This window comes from Erpetoichthys calabaricus, chromosome 8, assembly GCF_900747795.2.
Source record: "Erpetoichthys calabaricus chromosome 8, fErpCal1.3, whole genome shotgun sequence".
Classification (NCBI taxonomy): domain Eukaryota; kingdom Metazoa; phylum Chordata; class Cladistia; order Polypteriformes; family Polypteridae; genus Erpetoichthys; species Erpetoichthys calabaricus.
In genome coordinates, this window is record NC_041401.2 from 128,806,336 (window position 1) to 128,829,147 (window position 22,812).

At 36.8% G+C, this 22,812-nt stretch overlaps 1 protein-coding gene across 1 annotated transcript in view; it reads left to right on the forward strand.

Moving 5' to 3' along the window:
- The window catches only part of LOC114656603 (MORN repeat-containing protein 1-like), a gene marked incomplete at its 3' end in the record, with an annotated part of 83,977 nt that overhangs the window by 25,790 nt on the left and 35,375 nt on the right, over nucleotides 1–22,812 (forward strand). Inside the window, exons 5-6 of the mRNA XM_028808241.2 lie at nucleotides 13,215–13,305; nucleotides 13,858–13,945. Of these exons, the coding sequence (XP_028664074.2) occupies nucleotides 13,215–13,305; nucleotides 13,858–13,945 (179 nt within the window). The remainder of the gene's footprint in view (nucleotides 1–13,214; nucleotides 13,306–13,857; nucleotides 13,946–22,812) is intronic.

Below are 22,812 nucleotides of genomic sequence, written 5' to 3' on the forward strand. Positions count from 1 at the left end.
TCACGTCTCCTTGGAATTATAGCCACTTAGTGACATGATGTTCATGAACATTAAAGTAAAAAATGCTATCTGCTTAACTTGTGTAGAAATAAATCTATCTATTATAAAAAGAAATCCTGTCCTGAAAAGCAAGACTACGATACATGATCTTTTCAGAAGACATTTTAAAGACCCGCGAGACCAAAGACACTCTCTACTTACAATCTACCCGCGAGACCAAAGACATGCCCTGCTTACAATCTATCAAATAGGACAAAAGGCAGCAAAACATTCAGTCTTGTGAAGGATTTGAGCATACACAGATCCAGGGCTCTCAGCGCATATAAAGCGTACAAGGACAGTACGTTATAAATGAATTGTCGACATCTAAGCGAAGAAGAAAGCAGTGCGGAGAAAAGAGACTCAATTGCGTTGGAAAGAAAAAAGAGCAAAAAAGAATAATCGAGGTGCAAATTCAGAAAATAAGGAAAGTAATTATCAGCCCGGAACAAGTGGAATTGGGGAAAAAAAAAGCACGTCCAATCTGGCTCAGAATTAAAAGACAATGAGTAAAAGACAAAGTAGAACTTCATAAAGACGTTTACAAACGTTGGCGCTAAACACATGCGGGGCAGGTTAGAGACTATGAAACCAGTGAAATTGGAAAGGCTCAAAAAAAAAAAAAAAACGTTGGCACTATACACATGTGGAGAAAGTTAAAGGATATGAAAGTAGGAAAATTAGAAAATATAAAAAAAAAAGTAAAGATCGCAGTAGCGCAAACAAACAAACTGCCTCATTTAACTATGCACCAATCTAACTTTGGTTTTGCACAATAATTACTATATTGCACCTTAACACTTAAGTAAAATTATGTGAATAAAGTAGAATTATTTATTATGTTCTACTATACTGGTATCTTTCAATCTATGACTTTTTGTTAATCTGATATTTTTCTAACTTTGCACAGTTTTTGATAAGTGGATCAGGATGCATTTCACTGCGTGTTGTCCTGTGTAACTTTGCATGTGACAAATAAAGAATCTTGAGAATTTCAAAAACGGAGTTTACTTCACATGCATTTATTGGTTACTTTGTTAATGTATATATATTTATCTGTTTGCTTATTTAAAAAGCTAAATTTACCCCAGGAGTCAAAAACGTTCTGTCTAGCCCTTGTACAAAAACCTAGACAAAAGCTGGGGTATCACCTTGGTAACCCCATGTACTTTTGGAACTGTGAGAGGAAAATAGCACAACTTTACAGACAGGAGTCCAATGCAGAACTCTACTTACTTTTTTACTTTGTAAAAAAAAAAAAAAATTATTAACTGCTGATGATGTACGTAGATCGTTTTGTCTGTGCTGAAATTTCTGAGAAACCTATCCTGACCTCATTAAAAAGATTCAGCATATTGGGACTCGCAAGATTACAAATATTGTTTTTACAAAAGTTCTGAAATAAAAGTGAAACTAATGAAAGAGCAACAATTCAAAGAAAAAAAATCTTAAAAGTGTGTATCCGGAAAACCAAACATAGGGGTTAGCGAGTAAAGCAAGCAGGGGCCGAAGCCCCCTAGTAAAATAAAAAACAACATACACTGAAATAGAAAAGATGCAAACAGAGAATAAACAAAATGAGTGCATGGTAAACAGCATAGGAAACCAATATAGATTTTTTCGAAATTAATGTTGACTGAAGAACAGAGCAAGGCATACAGAGAGGAGTCAAATCAAAACTTATCTTCTAAGGAATCCCCCAACCACTTTGGAATTTCTTTTAAAACTTGTATTTGATTTACTTCAGCCAGTAAGGTTTTCTCCCACTTTTCAGACCATTCTTTAAATTGGCTTAGTGTAAGCAAGTATGGTTGTGTACATGTAATGGTGGACCATCCAAAGCTGGTTTCTCTTTGGCATTAGCTCCTGTACCTTCTTTGAAAGTGTGAGTGGAGAAACATACCTGTGCCTGTGTTATCTTGATTGATTAGAGGTGTAGTTGGAATAGTTCTAATGTATTTGATCACAGGTAACTAGAATCTGCTCAATGACATATTCAGAAGGGTTTCTGACCTTCCTGGGATTTTTTTTATGAACAGCAGTGTTTGTGAGGAAGGAACTAAATATGGAAGTGATATTGTAGTTTGTTGATGGCATTCAGTATTTAAAAAAAAAAAAAAAAAAAAAAAAGTGATTTGGGACAAAACCAAATCTGTGTTTAGATTCCACTTTTTTTTTCTATATAAACTTTACATCACAGTAACATAGACAAAGCCACAGAGGATGAACCTGTGTCCTTATATATGTTGGAGTTGATGTTGTTATGCAAGGTAAAGAAGGGAGGAATGTTGTTAAAAAATATGAGGAAAAATGTAAATCTTATTTGCACCTAGTATCTTGGGCTACATAAAGTCTGTGGGAAATAAAATGAATGAACTCTCAGCAATTAAGAATACAGACATTGCAGTCTCCGGTGTTTTACTGCAGCTCTCAGCCAAGATTTCATAAAACTCTAGATTCTATAGTGGCATTGGATGTGCTTTAGCTCCAGATTCTGCAGTGGCATTGGCTCTGCTTTACAATATACATTTAGACAGAATCACCAAAGAAAGAAGCAACAAAAAAGGCAAAGAACTTTGTTTTTGTGAATGACAAGTAGTGCAATCAGAGAGATGATAAATGTTAAAGCACAGTTACATAATCCAAATATGAAGCTATTGTCATTGGACTCGGGCCATATTTACCTTCCAATGAAGTTTCCTTACTTCATAGTTTGGCTCTGTATCTCTTGCCTTTGGCTGTTGTTGTGATCACCATGGAGACAGTATTTTTTGTCGTTAGTAAACGTGTCACTGAAAAACAACAAGCCTTCATGGCAATCTTAAAAAAGATTTTAATCATCGTGTCTCAACTTTCCCCTGCCCCAAATAATTCAGTACACAGAAAAAGAAAATATGATCCCAAAATTGTGTTATGCTTAATGCCTAATGTTAAGAAAACAATGCACACAACTCAATGGCTGTGACTCCCATAAACAGATCTGGCCATTACCTGATGCACCCATTTCCCAAATCTAAATCTATCATTCAGCAACTCCTTGAGAATAGGGCTGTGCAGACTAGCTTACAGGAGAAGGACTTGGATATGCTCTGTGAGGCACACTGTGAAGAATTTTGGGGGGCTTGTTTACTGCATAGCTGACTACATTAACGCCTGAATGGATAATAAAGCAATTCCCACAAAGACAGTACTTTGCTTCTCCAAAAACTATGGATCATTAAGGACCTAAAGTACCTACTAAAGAAAAAGGACTTCATGTCAGAAAGTAAAGAGAAGAACAAACCGGAGCAGACAGAACTCAAAAGCAACTCGGCAGGGAGAAAAATTGCTTTAAGGAAAGCTGCAAAAGAACAGTGTGAAGGAGGTATGGAGTGGGATGATGAATATCACCAGTTATAAACAGATTGGCAAATATCCCTTCACTATGCAATTACCAATGAGCTAAATTTGCTTTTCCATGAGATTCATCACCCACCTACCAGTCAGACCGTTGTCTAACACTGCTAGCTTTTGTGTGCTGGCTATGGGAACACAAATCCTTGATGCTTACTTCCACATCCCCCCTTCATTTTCATACCTGAGGCCTACACCTCCAGTTTCCTCCCCAGACTATCTCTTTCAACTAACTAGATGAGAAAAGTGCTGGATAAGCTCCGACAAGACAGTTTGGCCTGATAACATAAGCTCATGAGTGTTCAAAGTATGTGGCAGACACCTCTGATGAGTCATACAGTGCCTACTCACCCTTCCCCTGAACATGCAGAGTTTTGCCATAACTAAGATAACAACCTGCATACTTTTACTAACTGAAAATGGGCTCTGTTCTGCTGTTTCTGATTTACAGGCTAGTAGTTCTCATACACCATATAGAGTCTGGTCCTGAAACTACTTTCTCTCTATTTACAGACTACCTCTGTCCTCTGCAGTTTCTCTACCAGCCGCATAGCTACCACTTTATAAGGTACACTTGCTTGGAAATACAAATCATCTGCTACTCCAATTGGCTAGATAGATAGATAGATAGATAGATACTTTATTAATCCTTATAATGCTAATAAGGCTAATAATGTACCTAAACCTTGCTGTATACAGACTGCAAATACAGTCAAGAATTTTAGTTGTTCTTTGGCTAAATATATGAAAGAGCAAAAACTAGTTTCACATTAATGTAGATCACAATAAGAAAATGATAATTAGTGGCAAAAAATACAATAAAATCTTAACATATTCTATATTCTGTACATTTAAAAACTACTATTAGCAATACAGTTGTCCTAAAGTGGTCACTAGTTCATCAAATACTATATGATTACTTATCAGTTAGCACCAAATATACCAGGTACTTACACAAAAACTGAACTTGAAATATACACCAATCAGCCACGACATTAAAACCACCTCTCTAATATTGTATATGTCCCCCATGTGCCGCCAAAACAGCTCTGACCCATCGAGGCATGGATTCCTTAAAACCTCTGAAGGTGTCCTGTAGTATCTGGCACCAAGACGTTCGCAGCAGATCCTTTAAGTCCTGTAAGTTGGGAGGTGGGGCCTCCATGGATCAGACTTGTTTTTCCAGCACATCCCAAGTCAACACCTTGAACTCTGTCATGTTCCTCAAACCATTGTTGAACAATTTTTGTAGTGTAGCAGGGTGCGTAATTGTGCTGAAAAAAAAAAGTCCACTGCTATCAGAGAATACCATTGTCATGAAGATGTGTATGTGGTCTGCAACAATCTTTAGGTTGGTGGTAGGTGTCAAAGTAACTTCCTCATGAATACCAGAACACCAGGTTTTCCAGCAGAGCATTCTCCAGGGTATCACGCTGCCTCTGTCTCTGCCAGTTTGCCTTCTTTCCACAGTGCATCCTGCTGCCATCTCTTCCCCAGGTAAACAATGCACACACACCCAGCCAACTACATGATCTAAAAGAAATACATGATTTATTGAACCAGGTCATCTTCTTCCATTGCTCCATGGTTCAGTTCTGATGCTCAAGTGTCCATTGTAGGCACTTTTGCCGGTGGACAGGGTTCAGTAGGGACACTCTGATCAGTATACGGCTACGCAGCCCCATAACAGGCAAGCTGCAATTCACTGTGTGTTCTGACACCTTTCTCTCATGGCCAGCTTACATTTTTCAGTAATTTGTGCTACAGTAGCTCTTCAGTGGGGTTGGACAAGACGGATTAGCTTTCATGCACCATGCTCATCAATGAGCCTGTCACCGGTTCACCTGTTATCCTTTCTTGGACCACTTTTGGTTGGTACTAATGACTGCATACCAGGAACACCCCAAAAGATACAATTTTAGAGATGCTTTGAATAAGTCGCTTGTCTAGCCATCACAATTTTGCCCTTGTCAGTGTCGCACAGATTCTTATGCTTGCTCATTTTTCCTACTTCTGTCACTTCACCTTCACAAACTGACTATTCACTTGCTGCTTAATATATCCTACCCTTTGGCAGGTGCCATTGTAATGAGATAATCAAAGTTATTCACCTCACCTGTCAGCGATGAAATGAATTTGTATCTTTATTATTACAGGTGTGTGTGTGTATATATGTGTATGTGTGTGTGTGTGTATATATATATATATATATATATAATATATATAATATACTGTATATATCTCAGTAGGCTTCTTTTTAAACATGTCACGTGCAAATGTCAAGTGTACACAAAATACCTGCTCTAGCTGCTGGAATATAAGGTGTTATCAGGCACGGGTAAGACGCGTGTCAAAAGAATTCTCAAAGTCCAAAAGTTTGTTTTAAAAGTATTTAGTGAAAGTTAAAGGCAAATAATCCATACAAGAATAAAAGGAAAAATAGTTACACACATAGAATAAAAGGCAAAAAAAAGGGGAAAAATGTATCTTCTATAAACTTAGCTTTTCTTGAAAGACTTTAGTTATTTCTATACCTAAAGGTTCTTAATTTCTTCTTCTCTACCTAAAGATTCTTAGCTTCTTCTTCTGTACGCTTTCCGTACGGCACAACACATAAATTAAGTGCTGTCTTCATATTCACTTCACACACTCAAAAGGCTAGTAAGCCGGTTGGCACAGCACATAGGCAAGTGCCCAGGCACGGTCACGGTTAAATGCCTCTACACCTTATACAAGGTAAGGCTGTCACTGAAGAATAATGTTTACTCCAAGCTGTTAGAAATGGCAAGAATATACCAATATGATTCTATTTACGGGGGTTATAGGAACCTCCCGTAGTTTATGCATTGTCATCTAATAAATATTCATGAATCTTATAGAACTAGGAAAATGGCTCTTACACCTGCTATAAGTCAAAGCCATGTGTATCAAGTTTTATTATGAGGTGGTTGTTTTATGAGGTGGTTGTTTTCTTTTAGTTATATTCCCTTTTTCCCTGCTTAATAAGGCTGGTTTTCTGCAGTTATGTACTTGACATAAAACTTACTAGCACTTTAGATGTCCTCAAAGAACCTTCCTTGAATTTATCTGGAAAATGCCCTGTCATTCCAGGTAGCTGCAGTGACTCCATTAGTTTATGCAGCATATGCATTTTAAGATCTTAAGACAATTATTTCAACACTGCCACCTTATCACTGATCTCAAATTTTGGGTGTTCTTTATAGATTTGAGGGTGTTGAATCCAAATTCAGCAACAAAATTGCTCTACCACATCTAGAGAGAGAAAATTTTTTAAAATAAAACAAAAAACACTTATTTTAGAGACAAAAATGATGTTAAAACATAATAATAATTTATTTTATTTTATCTATTTAATTAAATATTTAATATTAAAAAATCTGCGGTGGGTTGGCACCCTGCCCAGGATTGGTTCCCTGCCTTGTGCCCTGTGTTGGCTGGGATTGGCTCCAGCAGACCCCCGTGACCCTGTGTTCGGATTCAGCGGGTTGGAAAATGGATGGATGGATGGATGGATATTAAAAAATAATAATACTAAAATTAATTATACTTGGAAAAAATGATTGATTACACATAATTGTTTTAAGTATAATAACTGCTTTGTATTCTCAAGAAAATTGTGGCTCCCCAAACACCCCCATGCCCCCACTAATGCAGGCTGTGCAGTCATTTACTATTTGCTTACCTGTTACATGGTCAAGACAATGAATTAATCCTTGCATGTTTTTGTGACAGTTTCTCCCTTCTGGACAGTAAAAAGCATCTTTATAACCTTCTAAATATAAATTCCTAGATATTTTGAGGGGATACGTAGAGAGAAAAAAGAGCAAAAATCATGTAATAAATACTTGATTTTAGGATGTTTCCACCTCACCTAACATTAAGAATCCGTAAGACTACCATATTTACTTCAGATAATATTCTCAGCATGAAAAAAGACAACATTTTTAATTGAATCCAATAGCTCATGGAAACAGTTAATGGTACAGAAATTCCAAATTCAGAAATGGATTCAGCACACCTAAATTTATAAAGTACACCATGTTTTGTGTGGACCAGGGTTATGCTTAAATATTTTAAAATAACGAAAATTTTGAATCTAACACAGCTTGTTATTCCTATTTATTCCAATTTATTGTTGAAAAATAAGCAAAGAAACATTACACAATGCATTTAAAGAAAGTAATACAATTATTATGTAAAATTGTATATATAAAATTCAGTAGCGTAGGCCGCATTAAATGGATGGATGAGGGCTATGCTACACAGACGTCACATTTTTGGTGTGATGAGAACTACTGGTTGGTGTAGTATTTTAGAGCGCAAATTAAGTAGGTGAAGTGTATTTTGTAATATGGTAATTTACTGCAGATGTTATCTTCTTCCACCTGCTGTTTGTACTCTCATACGGTGTATATAACAGAACAGCAAACACTTTATTACACTTTGTTCAGTGGGGACCTGTTTTGCTGGGGCAGCAGCAGGAGGGCACATTGCAGGCACCACATACCTGTATGCCTGAGTTGACTCATCATATGTAGTAACGTGTTTAATTTTTAAATGGTTGTACTGTTTGAGCTGTCATCCATGTAAAACCAACCAATCCTAATTCTATTTTTTCTAAATGCTTACTTTTCTGATCCTCACTCTGTTTTTTACACTTGTTACTGCCTGTAAATGTTCACAGAATCAACACAGAAATGCTTAGAAAGTGCACTGGAGATTTTGTGGATTTTATTTAACATTCAGAAGAAGTTGTAGAAAATCAGATGAAAGTGTAGAATATTGCAATATTGGCTTTTGCATATTGATTTTTCTCAAGTATCAAATTGAATCAAAATTATATCAAATGACGTATTGCTCAGCCTTATCTTCAGCTAAGTAAAAATAATAGGGAAACGCAATCTATTTATACTAGTAACTCCCAAATAATTGTACTAATTCTTAACACTGACTGGATTGTTTGAACTTTTAGGGCTCTTTAATACTTCACACTCAACGCGTACGGGCATGCATCATGGCTGCCACACATGCCCAGTGTTCATTTGACGCGTCCTCTGAGCAGATCCTCAGAAATTAACGTGACGCGTATGTGAGTTGCAGTACCAGCAAAAAGTCGAGGACAGTGTAATAAAAGTTGGAATGTGACGTCAGAGTCTCTGTTTACTATCTACATGTGACAGAAAGCCTCTATGTGGATCCTACAGGATCGATGTGCGTGCTTCGATGTTTGAGGAATGGTTCAATGTGGTTAAGCAAAATGCCGACATACAGATGCATTTGTGGTGCTTTTATATTCAAGCGTCACATATTCCCGATCGTAATGACACGATACATTTTAAAAGTCTCACATACCATCTTTTGTGCCGTCAGTTTTGTCTGTGGCTTCCTCCTGACCTGACAGCAGTGGCAAACAGCAATAGATTACCACACAGAACACATTAAATGTATGATGTTCCAATTCTCTGCACATTTAAAATCCTTAGATTTATACTTGATATCACTTTCATGATGAATTGCAATGAAGTATGTTATTACATTTTACAGATAAATCGTTAATTTCGTTTAAATAATAAATACTGTTGTTAATTACACATATGAGGGCGACACGGTGGCGGAGCAGTAGCTGTAGTGCTGCTGTCTCAAAGGGAGTCACGTTGCTGGTATTCCCTGCCCGGAATTTACATGTTTTCTTGCTGGGTTTCCATAGGGTGCTCCAGTTTCCTTCCAAAGATGTTCAGATTTGGTGACACTAAAATGACGCCAGTGTATGTGAGTGTTTGTATTCACCTTACGATGAGCTGAAACTCCGTCTAGGAATTGTTTCTGCCTCATGCCCAATGCTATATGGAATGGGCACATCCCTGGATTGACGGATTTAATCATTAAACATCCTTTTCAGAGATATTGTGGTAAGGTGTCCTCGGAATTTAACGGAATGTTTAGGAAATTCACAACACAGTGAAGCCAAACTTGTTCTCACCATGATAATATCTTGCACTGCCACCTGGTGGATTCTTCCAGATTTACGTAAAGTACGTGCGCAAATATAAACATGCTTGTGTAGCAGTAACATCCACTGGAGCATGCGTCGCGTCGCGTGAAGTATAAACCTGGCCTTACAGTCCATGCTCAAAAAAGTTTGTGAATCCTTGTATTTTGTTACAGGCTGAATCTCATTTATGAGCAATAAACTGAATTAGAGATTTCTTGTTGCTGTAGATCAGATTTGCACAATAGTTACAAGGAATTATAGACCACTGCTCTTATATTCCCCTGTTAAATTTTTGTACGTTTTTGAATTCATTGTTCCCTCTAAGATAGCAAGCTATTCAGATCTAGCTGAAAAACCAAAGTGCTTGCTAAACATGCTTCATCAATGGAATGAAGCTTTGGTGTTGGTGTGCAATTCTTTTTCTGTTCGAACACAGCACTGCACATTTCTGCCAAAGAGTTCAACTTCTGTATTGTCCATCTGTAGAACATTGTCCTAGAAGTATTGTGAAACATCCAAGTGATCTTTTGCAGGCTTAAGACATGTTGCAGTTTTTATTTTGGAGAGCAGCATTTTTCTTTGTGATGTCCTACTATCAGCATCATTGTTGTTCTGTATTTTTGCTTTGCGCATCCTCCCCCTCCAAAACTTGTTGTCTATGGGGGAGGAGCGAAAACTTTAGATTCATCAAAAATTTTGATTTCCAGTTTTCGAAGGATCTCGACATTTTAGGCTTCACTGATACCAAAAACATTGATATCTTGATGATGGGTGTCTGTGTGTTTGTGTCTGTGGGTTACAGTTTCTTGAGGGCGGTCTAGAGCTAAAACAGCTGGATGGAAAAATGCCCAACTTGAAATTTAAGCCTGTTATGAGATGGTGATGTGCTGATTAGTTTTTGAACCAAATTGTGCAAGAGAAAAAGGCATTCTAGAGGAACCCTCAAATTTAATTTTTGATAATTTCTTGAGAATTATGGCAAATACCATGATTCTGCAATTTAATTATAAAATTCTTCTTCTCAATTGCTATCATAATGACCTATTTAATAATCAGCATCGGAGTGGTAAATAATTACTGAAATGTTACTGAATAGTTTGGGTAACTTGGTCCCTGAGGCACAAAGCCTACTGCCGCTCATGTCCAAATTAATTATTATTATTATTATTATTATTATTATTTTTTTTTTTACAGTGGCCAAATGAATAGAGACTTTGGCGAGCTCAAGAAATCTCTGCAGGTTCTTTACTGTTACCTTAGGAGTCTATTTCACTCTCTTCAGCATTGGATGCTGCACTCTTGCTATTATCTTTGCAAGATGCCAATTGCTAGGGAGAGCAGCAACAGAACTGATCTTCTTCCTTCTGAAGATAATTTGTTTTACTGTGGATTGATGAATACCCAGGCCTTTAAAAATGCAGCCTCCTCCACCATGACACTTTTTCTAAAGTTCTCTGATATCTTTATTAATCATGTTTTGCATGAACAGATCTTCTGTCATTAACCTATTTGTGCATGTTTTTAATAGGACATTCATTTCCAACCCACACCTTCAAGTACATTTCACTTAATGACCTCCTGACTCCAATTAGCTTTTGAAGAAATCATTAGTCTAGAATTTCACATACTTTTCCTAATCTGGACTATGAATTCTTGAAAGACACCTGAAGAACATTATACCTGAGAGAAATAAGGGGCACTGTCTTCAGATTGCTGCACATATCAAAAATCATTTGATAAGCATGTAATAAACCTAATAGTATGAACAGCGCCCGAGAGGCCAATCAAATGCTGAAGACTGTAGAAAAATGTTGTAATCACAGGGATTAACAAAGTAAATCAAATCAAAAAATGCACTCAGATTTAAAAGCATAATAATAATGATATATCATATATCCAAATATGCTTTTTATGTTAACATTTATCATGAGTTCCGTTAATTGACCTGTAAAAGTTACCAAGGTCAGCCAAATGACAATTGCTGTATATAACTGGGATCAATGTCATTTATATTTCAGTTTAATGAAATTTTGCCAGTACAGAGTGATTTCTGAAAATTTTCAGTTTATAATTAATTACTATCTTTGGTGAGTACTCCTAGACAAAAGTTGTTTGGTCCCAACAATTTGGTTAATTTTAGCCTTTTTAATCATAGTAGTATTTAAGTGTTATAATGTCTAAATTGTTTGGAATATTTTTAATGTTTCTTACACGTTTTAATATTTTTAACTGATGGAACAGCAATCACTTAAATATTTTTTGTTTCCTTTTATCCCACCCTTTCTGTGTTTGACTTGACATCCTCCTTAACCATTTTTTACTGCTAAAATACTGAAAGAACCTTTTAGGGTTGTCTTTTGCATTGTTAGCAATAATATTCTCTTGATGTATTTTTGCATTTCTGATTTTTCATTGTTATTTTGTGTGCTCAACATTTTGGAGTCGATTTTCTTTTGCTATAGATGAAGTACAGTAGAATTTTCTTTGTTAATTTGTTTCTCATGTCTCTGCTTATCCTGCATTGTTTTCATTTTAATTTTAAACCTTCAACCCTTCAACTATTTTCACTTGAAAAAGTACAATTCCATTTTTAAGGCAATGCTGAAAATATTCAAAGACTGTCTTTCTGTAGTTAAATATAGTTTTAATTTTCACTGATTTTTGCTCTGTTAATAAACTTTATTATCGGAATCAGAGCAAATGGTCTATAATCTCTGGATTATGAATACTGTCAAGTTTATTAAAACAATACATGGCTTCTCTGGTCTAACTAATTTGGTGGACTGAGTTAAAAACAATTATTAATTTATATTTCTATGAATTTCATCAATTTTAATTTACTATTTTTTGTGATTTCCAATTTATATTTAGGAATTAAATTAATCCGTTACAATAAAATCCACATATAAACTTCCATGTTTCTTACTCTTGTTAAATTGTGCATTAATATTCAGGTTTATAGCATATCACCAGTATAATGCTTCTGTCTGTTAAGCTTTTCATTTGGATTAAAATATCTTTACTAAGATATGGCTTTTTTTTCCTTTTGAATCATGTTTTAATTCTCGGTTAGACTTGTTTATCTGTCCATACTTTTGGGTTTGTCTATCTTTTTCAAGTAAAGTGTAATTATTTAGTATATCTATCTGTACGAATCATTCAGGCTTCTGTCACTTCATGGATTTTTTCCAGGTGTATCAGTTTCCTCCATTGTCCAAAACACATGCCTGGATTTCCTAGGGTGGACAGCAGTCTCCTGTGGTCTTGAGTAGGAATTACTAGATTTAGAAGGATAATTGAATTGTGTTTGCAGTTCTTTGAATGTTAAACATGGCATGCATTATTAGCTTGTTGTTGTTTATTAAATTAGTGATGATATGGAATGGTGCCTGCGTGCAATATTGATTTCTTGTATTGCTATTGGACTGTGTTGTATGACAAAGTGTATAGTCTATCCTATTTTTTAAATTCCATTTTATAGTTAATTGTTTATTAGTTAAAGAATAACTATATAAAAATGAAAAATACTATTTACATGTTGAAAATGTAATACTCTTTAATATAAATAAACTAAATCTTAGATTGCTTGAATAGTGTTTACATTTAAGTTGCAGTACCTCTACTGATGTGTAGGTGGTACTCACACAGCAGAGCAGAAATAATATAACTGCTGACTTGTACATCTGAGCTCGAGGTAATTAATAATTAACTGTATTTTTACTTTGTACATATTCCAGTAAACAGTGTAAATGTCTTTATATTCATTCAGGGCATGGATGTCTGTTTGACAAAGAAGGAAATGCATATCAAGGCTCTTTTCATAAGAATAAGAAGCATGGAGAGGGGCAGATTGCTTACAGGTAAATCATACATGTAGATAATCACACTGCACATGAGAGAAAAGGAGTAAGTAGTTACTAAAATGTTCTTGACAGAACAGGTACTGTTGATATTTAGTTGTTTTTTAGTAGATGTGCTGTTTGATTTTACACTTAGAGTGACCCAAATTACAAATCGACTCTGAACAAATAAATGCAAGTAAATCACCGTGTATACCCTGGCCCAGGTAATGTCTGGTTAAACAGCAAAAGCAAAGAAAGATTCCTAGTATCTGCAGATTAATTTAAATTAATACATTGAGCAGCAGCCACTTTTAATCTTGCTTCATCTTCTAAATTAGAAACTTAGATTCCTCTGGTGGGTTTTGCTTTTTCCCTGTGTGGTTACTAGGAATTATTTGAGGCCTGGTTTTTACTACATTCAGTTTAGCTTCTCCATCATAAACCAGAATCTCTGCAGCCTTCTAGGCAGACTTAAATTGCTGTTCAAAACTAAGTTACACAACTAACTATTTTCCTTTTTTTTTTTTTTTTTCCTTTGCTCAACCTACCTTGGTAATTCTGTGAGTGAAGCAATGGTGATGTGTATGAAGGTGACTGGATTTTAGATCAGCGACAAGGACATGGTGTACTACGTTCAGCAGACAGCTCAATATATGAGGTAAATATATATGATGCATGATCAGTTATGTTTATTGTTGCCAACATCTGTCTAGTGTTTTTGAATCTATCTAGTCTGCCTCTGTCATGTTTGTTCCAATCCGTGTGACCATTACATTTTTGGATTTCTTAATTTTCTCTTCAAGTTAGTGAGACATGAACATTTTGGGTCTCCCCCACTCATTGAATGTTGTATACCTCATATATCCAAAGCTCAGTTTGCATACAATCTTACTAGTCCACTTATCTCTGTGTAATACTTGACCTGTTTGACTCTGTATCCTGTACATTTGGCAAGTATGGCCTCTAGAATCAGTAGAAATGCACTTATTAGATCAGCTTAGACCAGGGTAACCCTGTATCTCTGTCATATTAATGGTATGACCTACATCTTACTAAATTTCTATTCACAGTGCAGAGTATACCTACTTTTACCAGCTTAGCTCCATGTTTACCGTATCTTTCTGGTGTCCCAGGCTCAGTGTGGCCTTCTCTTGTTTCCAGAATCCACACATTTCTACATGGTATGTCTTAAAGTTCTTTTTACTTAGCTAGGTTTTACTAGCATCTATTCCTTTCAACCTGCTCAGATTGTCATACCCCTCTTTGCATTTATAAGTACTCTCCCTAGTCTTTTTGTAACTATCTGTGCTTCCATAGATCTTAGTCTCTTGTGCTGAATGTGGCTAACATCTCGATTCATTGAAGACTAAACCTTTGTGCACTGCATGGCTGATAGGAGCTTCACCTTTCTGATCTGCTTTGGTCATTTTGACCTGCATCTTTTTGGTAACCTCAAGCCATTGTTAATGGAAATGTAGGATTTTTAGTGGATTGTGTTGTGTTCCGCATTGGTTTCCCAGGGTCAGTGTGACTAGCATCTTACTGTTACCTTCAGTCATCTTTTTTTTATCAGTTATTTTTTATTCATAGTAGCCTGCTCAGTCTCTCTATCTCTCTCTTTACTTTGGCTTAATCATCACCTACACTGGTTCTCCCTTCATAACTTTTTTTTTTTTTTTTTTTAAATCCTCACTTCACCCTACATGAATCTCCTTGGCACAGTTTGCTCTGTGTTCCTTCAAGTAACATATCTAGTACTTGTTCAGTTGGTAATCTTTGGATAAAGTACATCTCTGATATCATCACATCAGTTTGATCTCCATCTCACAGAAATGTCCTATGCATTTCTATGATCCCCTATACTTTGTGACACTTGCAGTTCCCTGCTAAAAGTGGTCTGAAATTATCTGGTCTTTTAGGTTCATTGTAACTTTTATATCTTAGGGAAGACTATACCTAAGTCTGCTTTGTCTGTTTCATTAAGTATTGCGCCTCTTTCCTCCATCATCTAGATGAGTCAGGCTTCACAGAGATTCTATGGTTCCATTTTAACTCTACTCCACTAGATGCCGCTTCTGTATCATTGATGCAATGAAACCTTGCAGCACAGGGGTTATTTTGTAGGACTTTTACATTTTCTCACTTAGTAGATTATCTGAAATATATTGAAAGCTCTAGTTAACTAATTTTATTACTGTTTGTGTTTAGATTGTGTGTTGCTTTGCACCCTTAAAAATGAATCTGTCTTAAACACTCATGCTTCAATGATTTAAACTAGGGACCCTGTCTGACAGTATTTTATTTTGAGCAACAAAATTTAACACAAACCATACTTGAGAAGTATGTCACTGCCTTGTCTACTCTATCCTTCAAATCTGCAGGGTTTTCTTGTGTCAAGTCTGTCTGTGAAACAGGGTGGACCTTTAGCAGCAATCATTTTCCATCGTCAGCTTTGTCTGTGTGCAGTGACCTATTTATTTTCAGACTTCTGGGAGGGCTTTTTCTCCTCCTGCTGTCTCCACTAAGCCTTAGTACAGTAAAGCACATATTCAGCCTGCCGGCAAACCACCCAGCCGTTATAATTTGAGCTGAGCTCTTGTGCTATTCTAAGCAAATCTGCAATCTGGTACACTCTCCAAATAAGCCTTGTGTTGTTATTTTATGTAAACTGTGGTAACATTCCCTCATTTATCACAGTTTTGCAGAAAATTTCAATTCACCATCTATTTATCCTGTGATTACTGCCTTTTATTTTGTGAGGGATGATATGTAATCACTTAACTGTAATTTGCGTGGCGCTTTCTTGCATTGACTTTTGCTTTTGCATTAGAGATCAAGAAGAGAGTTGTGAGGGTCCAACTTGATTGTTTTCCCCCTGATACCTTCATAAGTTTTTATAGCTATTGGATTTTTTTTACTTTTTGCCTTGAGCAGATGGCAGTTTTTTGTAGCAATGGAATGCTTAATCTATTAACTGCTAGGGTCAATTTATTATCTACATTTGTTAAATTAGTAGAGGGATGTTTCACTTCCTGATGTGTTCTTTCTTTCTGCATTTGTTTTGACTTAAGTAATAGCTGCACATTGTCTAGTGTTAATATGACAGATTTTGTATTATGCCTGTAAAAAGAACTACATTGTGTTTTTTTTTTTATTTTTTTTTTTTATAAATTGTTTTTGAACCAGATCAGTCATACTGACAAATGTCCACCAAAGCTGTGTCTCTGACAATTAAATCTATGTTAATGTATGATTAGATATTATTGTTGCTGGATGTAATGTTAGTTGGAATATTCTCAGAAGCATAATGTTTGTTGGCTATTGCTATTGATGTGTGCAATAAATGCTGAACTGTTCACCTGCAGATGTAAATTTAAGGAGAACAGAAAAAAGGCAAGTCCCTCCAGCTTATGTGCATGGATGGTATTCTGAACCCTGACATGTGCATCGATTAAATGCTGCCAGTGAGACATGAGGTGAAGAATTTTGGATGGAGGGCAGATGTGTATTGATTTGCTGTCTATGTCACATTTTCTTATCTGAATTTTGTGCACCACTTGCCTTGGTTTCTACCAGGGAACTCCCACAGTAGCACAGAAAAGAAGATTTTTGTCTGCTTGTTTGATACGGAGAGAAAACTTAAATCTTTTGCAACTTACACTAAGTCCTGGAACACTTATTTTTCCATGACTATAGTTGCTTCTCTCTGGTCCATATCCTTCATGTGTGTGAAAAAATAATTAAAGTGAATACAGTAAAAGCTGAGATTCCATGTGTAATCAACCAGCAAGCCACATTAACCAACATTTGATGACCCATTATACAACAATATGGGAGTACTCAACATTGCTGCATAGATGTTACAGCAGATTTCTTGAACCCAATTTCATCTAGCAGTTACATGGTTCTCCTGGTTACCTCCTTCTTGTTTACCATCTGTTCAGTGTTCATCTTGCACAATGAATTTTATTTGCATGATTTTTGATGGGATGAAAATACTGAAAGGATCTTTTTTTTTTTTTTGCTATATGCGCCCATTACTTAGTAAAGCTACCTATAGCATTTCAATACTGTGTATTCAGAAAAGAAGAGAGAAGACAGGTTCCTGTCATCCGTAATTTGTAATGAATTATTTTATACTGCAACTTGATTAAACCTTTTTTTGCCATTGTTATTTAATCTTGCTCATTACTCTAATGCATATTTAGGATTTAGTATCATTATATCAGGCAGAAGTCTATAACTGCTACCTGCCTTATTTTACTTTAAAGTTTCCAGATATTGCATCTTTTGTTGCATGTACACCCTTATCTGTCGACTGAAGTTCTTTGTGTTCACTTGAAAAATCATGAATGTGTTAATGCAGCAGCGTCACTCTGAGGCTATGCCTGTCTATACTTCTGCAATGGAAACAGTCTGTCATGTTAACCTGTGTTGCTGCATAAGTGAGCATTAAAACCTATGAGAATAAAAGCCATCTTCCTTTCTCGTTAACTTTTTGCATTTTTTGCCTCGTATCTATAACAGGGTTTATAACCATTTAGTCATATTTTATTGACATGCAAGCCTTTTAATGCAGTTGTATATTTCAGGCTAGCAGCATTAAAGCTGTACACATGACTCTGCCACCTCATAATAGGTGTACTACATGTATTAGGCATCATTTGGGATGTTGGAAGAAAATGGGAGTCATTTTGGAAAAAAAAAACATTGCAGAAACATAACCATGGAAAGTCGATCAACAGCTGAGTTAATCTTAAAATTTCGTAAGAAAATGAAGCAACTTCAACTTTTTTGGTCTTCACGTGCAATCAGTTTTTGAGTACCTGCTAATTTTCTAATTTTATGAGATAAATTATTCTAGACTCTTGCAGACTCCAGTGACTAGAATATGGATTGGTAGTCTGTAGCTTCAATGGAACATTGTCAGATGATATTGAGTTTAAGGTTCATTATTACAGCTTATTCAAATAACAACAAAGTTTTTATTAATTTCAGTAAAGTACATTTGGATAAGTAACCTGATTTCCTTTTGTTCCCATGTTATTAAGTGGAAACGGCATTTATCAACACAGGAGACTGAATAAATTAAATGATCTCTCTGGCAGCCAATATACATGTTTTTTTAATAATTAAGGAGAACTGGTGAAACAGATTGGTCAGAGAGTGATGGAAATGGGGCTTTTAGTCAAGTTTCCTTTACGCAGTTTTTTTTTTTTCCCCCCAATTATGGACAGTGCATTATTAGATGACAACTAGATTCCAAGTTGACTTCGAAAAGCCTGTGACAAATAAGCAACAAAAAATGAACACAGTGAAAAATCCACACAGCTAATGGGCTGTTCTTCCCATCTCGGGCAACTCTTATGATGCTGTGGGGGAAAAAAGTGCTAGTATTTTGTAGACACATAAAATGTTAAAATTCTATAAGTTTTAAGTGTTGCCCCTTTGCTTTAAGTGTTGTTTCCTTTGAAGAGCTTGCCGTTTCTTCTATACATAAAGCATTTTATGTTACAAAGAGAAACAGAGTATATGATTTTTATATTGGTGTATTAGATAGATAGATAGATAGATACTTTATTAATCCCAATGGGAATTAATGTCTTTCTGTATTGTCTTGTTTATGATCTGTGTGTAATAAATGAACCTATACCCATTTAAGAATACTGCACATGCAAAAACAAACAGGAAATGTGTATTACTGTGTTAAATGTACATCAACTGTGCATTATAAGTGATCCTACCCTTTAAGGATATTGCCCAGAGTGCTGTGCAGTTTGAAGGAAGAAGAAAGATGGAAAAAATACCTCCTATTGAATCTTTTTTCATTAACAGTTTGACAAGAGATAAAGAGGTGCACCTGTGTACACAATTAATCATAAAAAAATTATTTTATTTGTTAAAAGAATTTAGTCTGAAAGTGTATAGAAATACTGTACATTAAGCCAGTATCTGCTAAAATTATCCAAATTTTTAATCCTAAACCATTGTAGATTTTTTGAGCACATTGTACACTTTTACATCCAAAATAAAGATATGTCCAGTTTAATCACTCTCTGTAGCAGTTATTACTGACATATGGATGGCTGCTGGTTTTAAAATTGTGAAGGATTGCACAGTACAAGTACACTTCTATTTACATGGATCAGTGGTTCCCTCTTGATTTGTGTTCTGTGTATAGTGTGTATATTGTACCTCCTTAAATCGTATGTTTTGTTATGCTACATCTACCTTTCATTTATCTTCTTCTTTCGGCTGCTCCCGTTAGGGGTTGCCACAGCGGATCATCTTCTTCTATATCTTTCTGTCCTCTGCATCTTGTTCTCTTACACCCATCACCTACCTGTCCTCTCTCACCACATCCATAAACCTTCTCTTTTTCTCTTGCCTGGCAGCTCTATCCTTAGCATCCTTCTCTTCTGCACATGTCCAAACCAACACAATCTCGCCTCTCTGACTTTGTCTCCCAACTGTCCAACTTGAGCTGACCCTCTAATGCAGGGGTAGGCAACGTCGGTCCTGGAGTGCCACAGTATGTGCAGGTTTTTGTTCCAACCCAGTTCCTTAACGAGAACTCAATTATTGCTGATGAAGCACATATTGCTTAAGTGACATTTTAATGCTTCATTTTAGTGGTCTCGCTTGTTAAGGTTCTCCAACCTTAATTGCTTATTTCAATCTTAAACTGCTGCATTCAGTGTTTTAATTGCTCCTTATTAGCAATAAGATGTAAAACAGGGGTAGGCAATGTCGGTCTTGGTGAGCCGCAGTGGCTACAGGTTTTCATTTAACCCAATTGCTTAATTAGAAACCAATCATTGCCAGTCTCAGACCTTATTTAATTTTATCGCTTGTTAGTCTGTGCAATGTAAGGCTTTTATATCGTAGATTTTTTTCCTTTCCAAGGATATCATCCAAATGATTTGAAGCCTAAAACAGATCATTTTCAGTCTGTCACATTTTTCTATTAAGTGTTTTATTAAACCAAACCGTGCATGATGAACACACACAGATGTAATTGGAAAAAAGCTAGCTGGAGAACTGCTGGCTGCTTTGTCTTTTACATCTTATTGCTAATAAGGAGCAATTAAAACACTGAATGCAGCAGTTTAAGATTGAAATAAGCAATTAAGGTTGGAGAACCTTAACAAGCGAGACCACTAAAATGAAGCATTAAAATGTCACTTAAGCAATATGTGCTTCATCAGCAATAATTGAGTTCTCGTTAAGGAACTGGGTTGGAACAAAAACCTGCACATACTGTGGCACTCCAGGACCGACGTTGCCTACCCCTGCTCTAATGTACTCATTTCTAATCCTGTCCATCCTCGTCACACCCAATGAAAATCTTAGCATCTTTAACTCTGCCACCTCTAGCTGTGCCTCCTGCTTTTTCTGGTCAGTGCCACCGTCTTTAACCCATATAACATAGCTGGTCTCACTACTGTACTTTAGACCTTCCCTTTCACTCTTGCTGATATCCGTCTGTCACATATCACTCCTGACACTCTTCTCCAGCCTGCCTGCACTCTTTTTCACCTCTCTTCCACAATCCCCATTACTCTGTACTGTTGATCCCAAGTATTTAAACTCATCCACCTTCGCTAACTCTACTCCTTGCATCCTCACCATTCCACTGACCTCCCTCTCATTTACACACATGTATTCTGTCTTGTTCCTACTTACCTTCATTCCTTTCCTCTCTAGAGCATATCTCCACCTCTCCAGGGTCTCCTCAACCTGCTCCTTACAGATCACAATGTCCTCAGCAAACATCATAGTCAATGGGGACTCCTGTCTAATCTCATCTGTCAACCTGTCCATCACCATTGCAAATAAGAAAGGGCTCAGAGCTGATCCCTGATGTAATCCCACCTCCACCTTGAATGTATCCATCACTCCTACCGCAGACCTCACCACAGTCACACTTACCTCGTACATATCCTGTACAGCTCTTGCATACTTCTCTGCCACTCCCGACTTCCTCATACAATACCACAACTCCTCTCAAGGCACGCTGTCATATGCTTTCTCCAAGTCTAAAAAGACGCAATGCAACTCCTTGTGGCCTTCTCTATACTTCTCCATCAACAACCTCAGAGTAAACATCACATCTGTTGTGCTCTTTCTTGGCCTGAAACCATACTGCTGCTCACTAATCATCAGCTCACTTCTTAACCTAGTTTCCACTACTCTTTCCCATAACTTCATGCTTGTGGCTCATCAATTTTATCCCCCTGTAGTTACTGCAGTCCTGCACATCCCCCTTATTCTTAAATATCGGCACCAGTACACTTCTTCTCCACTCCTCAGGCATCCTTGCACTTTCCAAGATTCTATTAAACAATCTGGTTAAAAACTCCACTGCCATCTCTCCTAAATGCCTCCATGCTTCCATAGGTATGTCATCTGGACCAATGGCTTTTCCATTCTTCATTCTCTTCATAGTTGTCCTTACTTCCTCCTTGCTAATCAGTTGCACTTCCTGATTCACTAACTCCACATCATCCAACCTCTTCTCTCTCTCGTTCTCTTCATTCATGAGCCTCTCAAAGTACTCTGACCATCTGCTCAACACACTCTCCTCACTTGTGAGTACGTTTCCATCTTTATCCTTTTATTACCCTAACCTGCTGCACATCTTTCCTAGCTTGGTCCCTCTGTCTAGCCAATTGGTACAGGTCCTTTTCTCCCTCTTTAGTAGTCCAACCTCTCATACAACTCATCATACGCTTTTTCTTTAGCTTTCACCTCCTCTCTCTTCACCTTGCACCTGATCTCCTTGTACTCTTGTCTACTTTCTGCATCTCTCTGACTATCCCACTTCTTCTTTGCCATCCTTTTCCTCTTTATACTCTCCTGTACTGTGCAGTCTTCAATCTCCTTCAGATTGTCTCTTCTGCATAGGATGTAATCTACCTGTGTGCATCTTCCTCCACTCTTGTACGTCACCCTATTTTCCTCCCTCTTCTTAAAATACGTATTCACCACAGCCATGTCCATCCTTTTGGCAAAATCCACTATCCTCTGACCTTCTTCATTCCTCCCCTTGACACCATACCTACCCATCACCTCCTTGACTTCTCTGTTCCCTTCACCAACATGTCCATTGAAATCCGCTCCAGTCACCACTTTCTATCCCTTGGGTACACTGTTCAGAACTTCATCGAACTCCTTCTTTCTCATCCATTGCACACCCAGCTTGCGGGGCATATGCACTAACAACATTCATCATCACATCCTCCAATTTCCAGCTTCATAATCATTACTCTGTTGGACACTCTTTTCACCTTCAGAAAATTCTTGACATACTGTTCCTTCAGAATAACCCCTACTCCATTTCTCCTCCCATCCACACCATGATAGAACAATTCAACTGGCCTTACTCCCCTTCCATTTAGTCTCTTGCACATACAATATATCAACCTTCCTTCTCTCCATCATATCGGCGAACTCTCTCCCCTTACTAGTCATACTGCCAATATTCAAAGTTCCTACCCTCAGTTCCACTCTCTTTACCTTCCT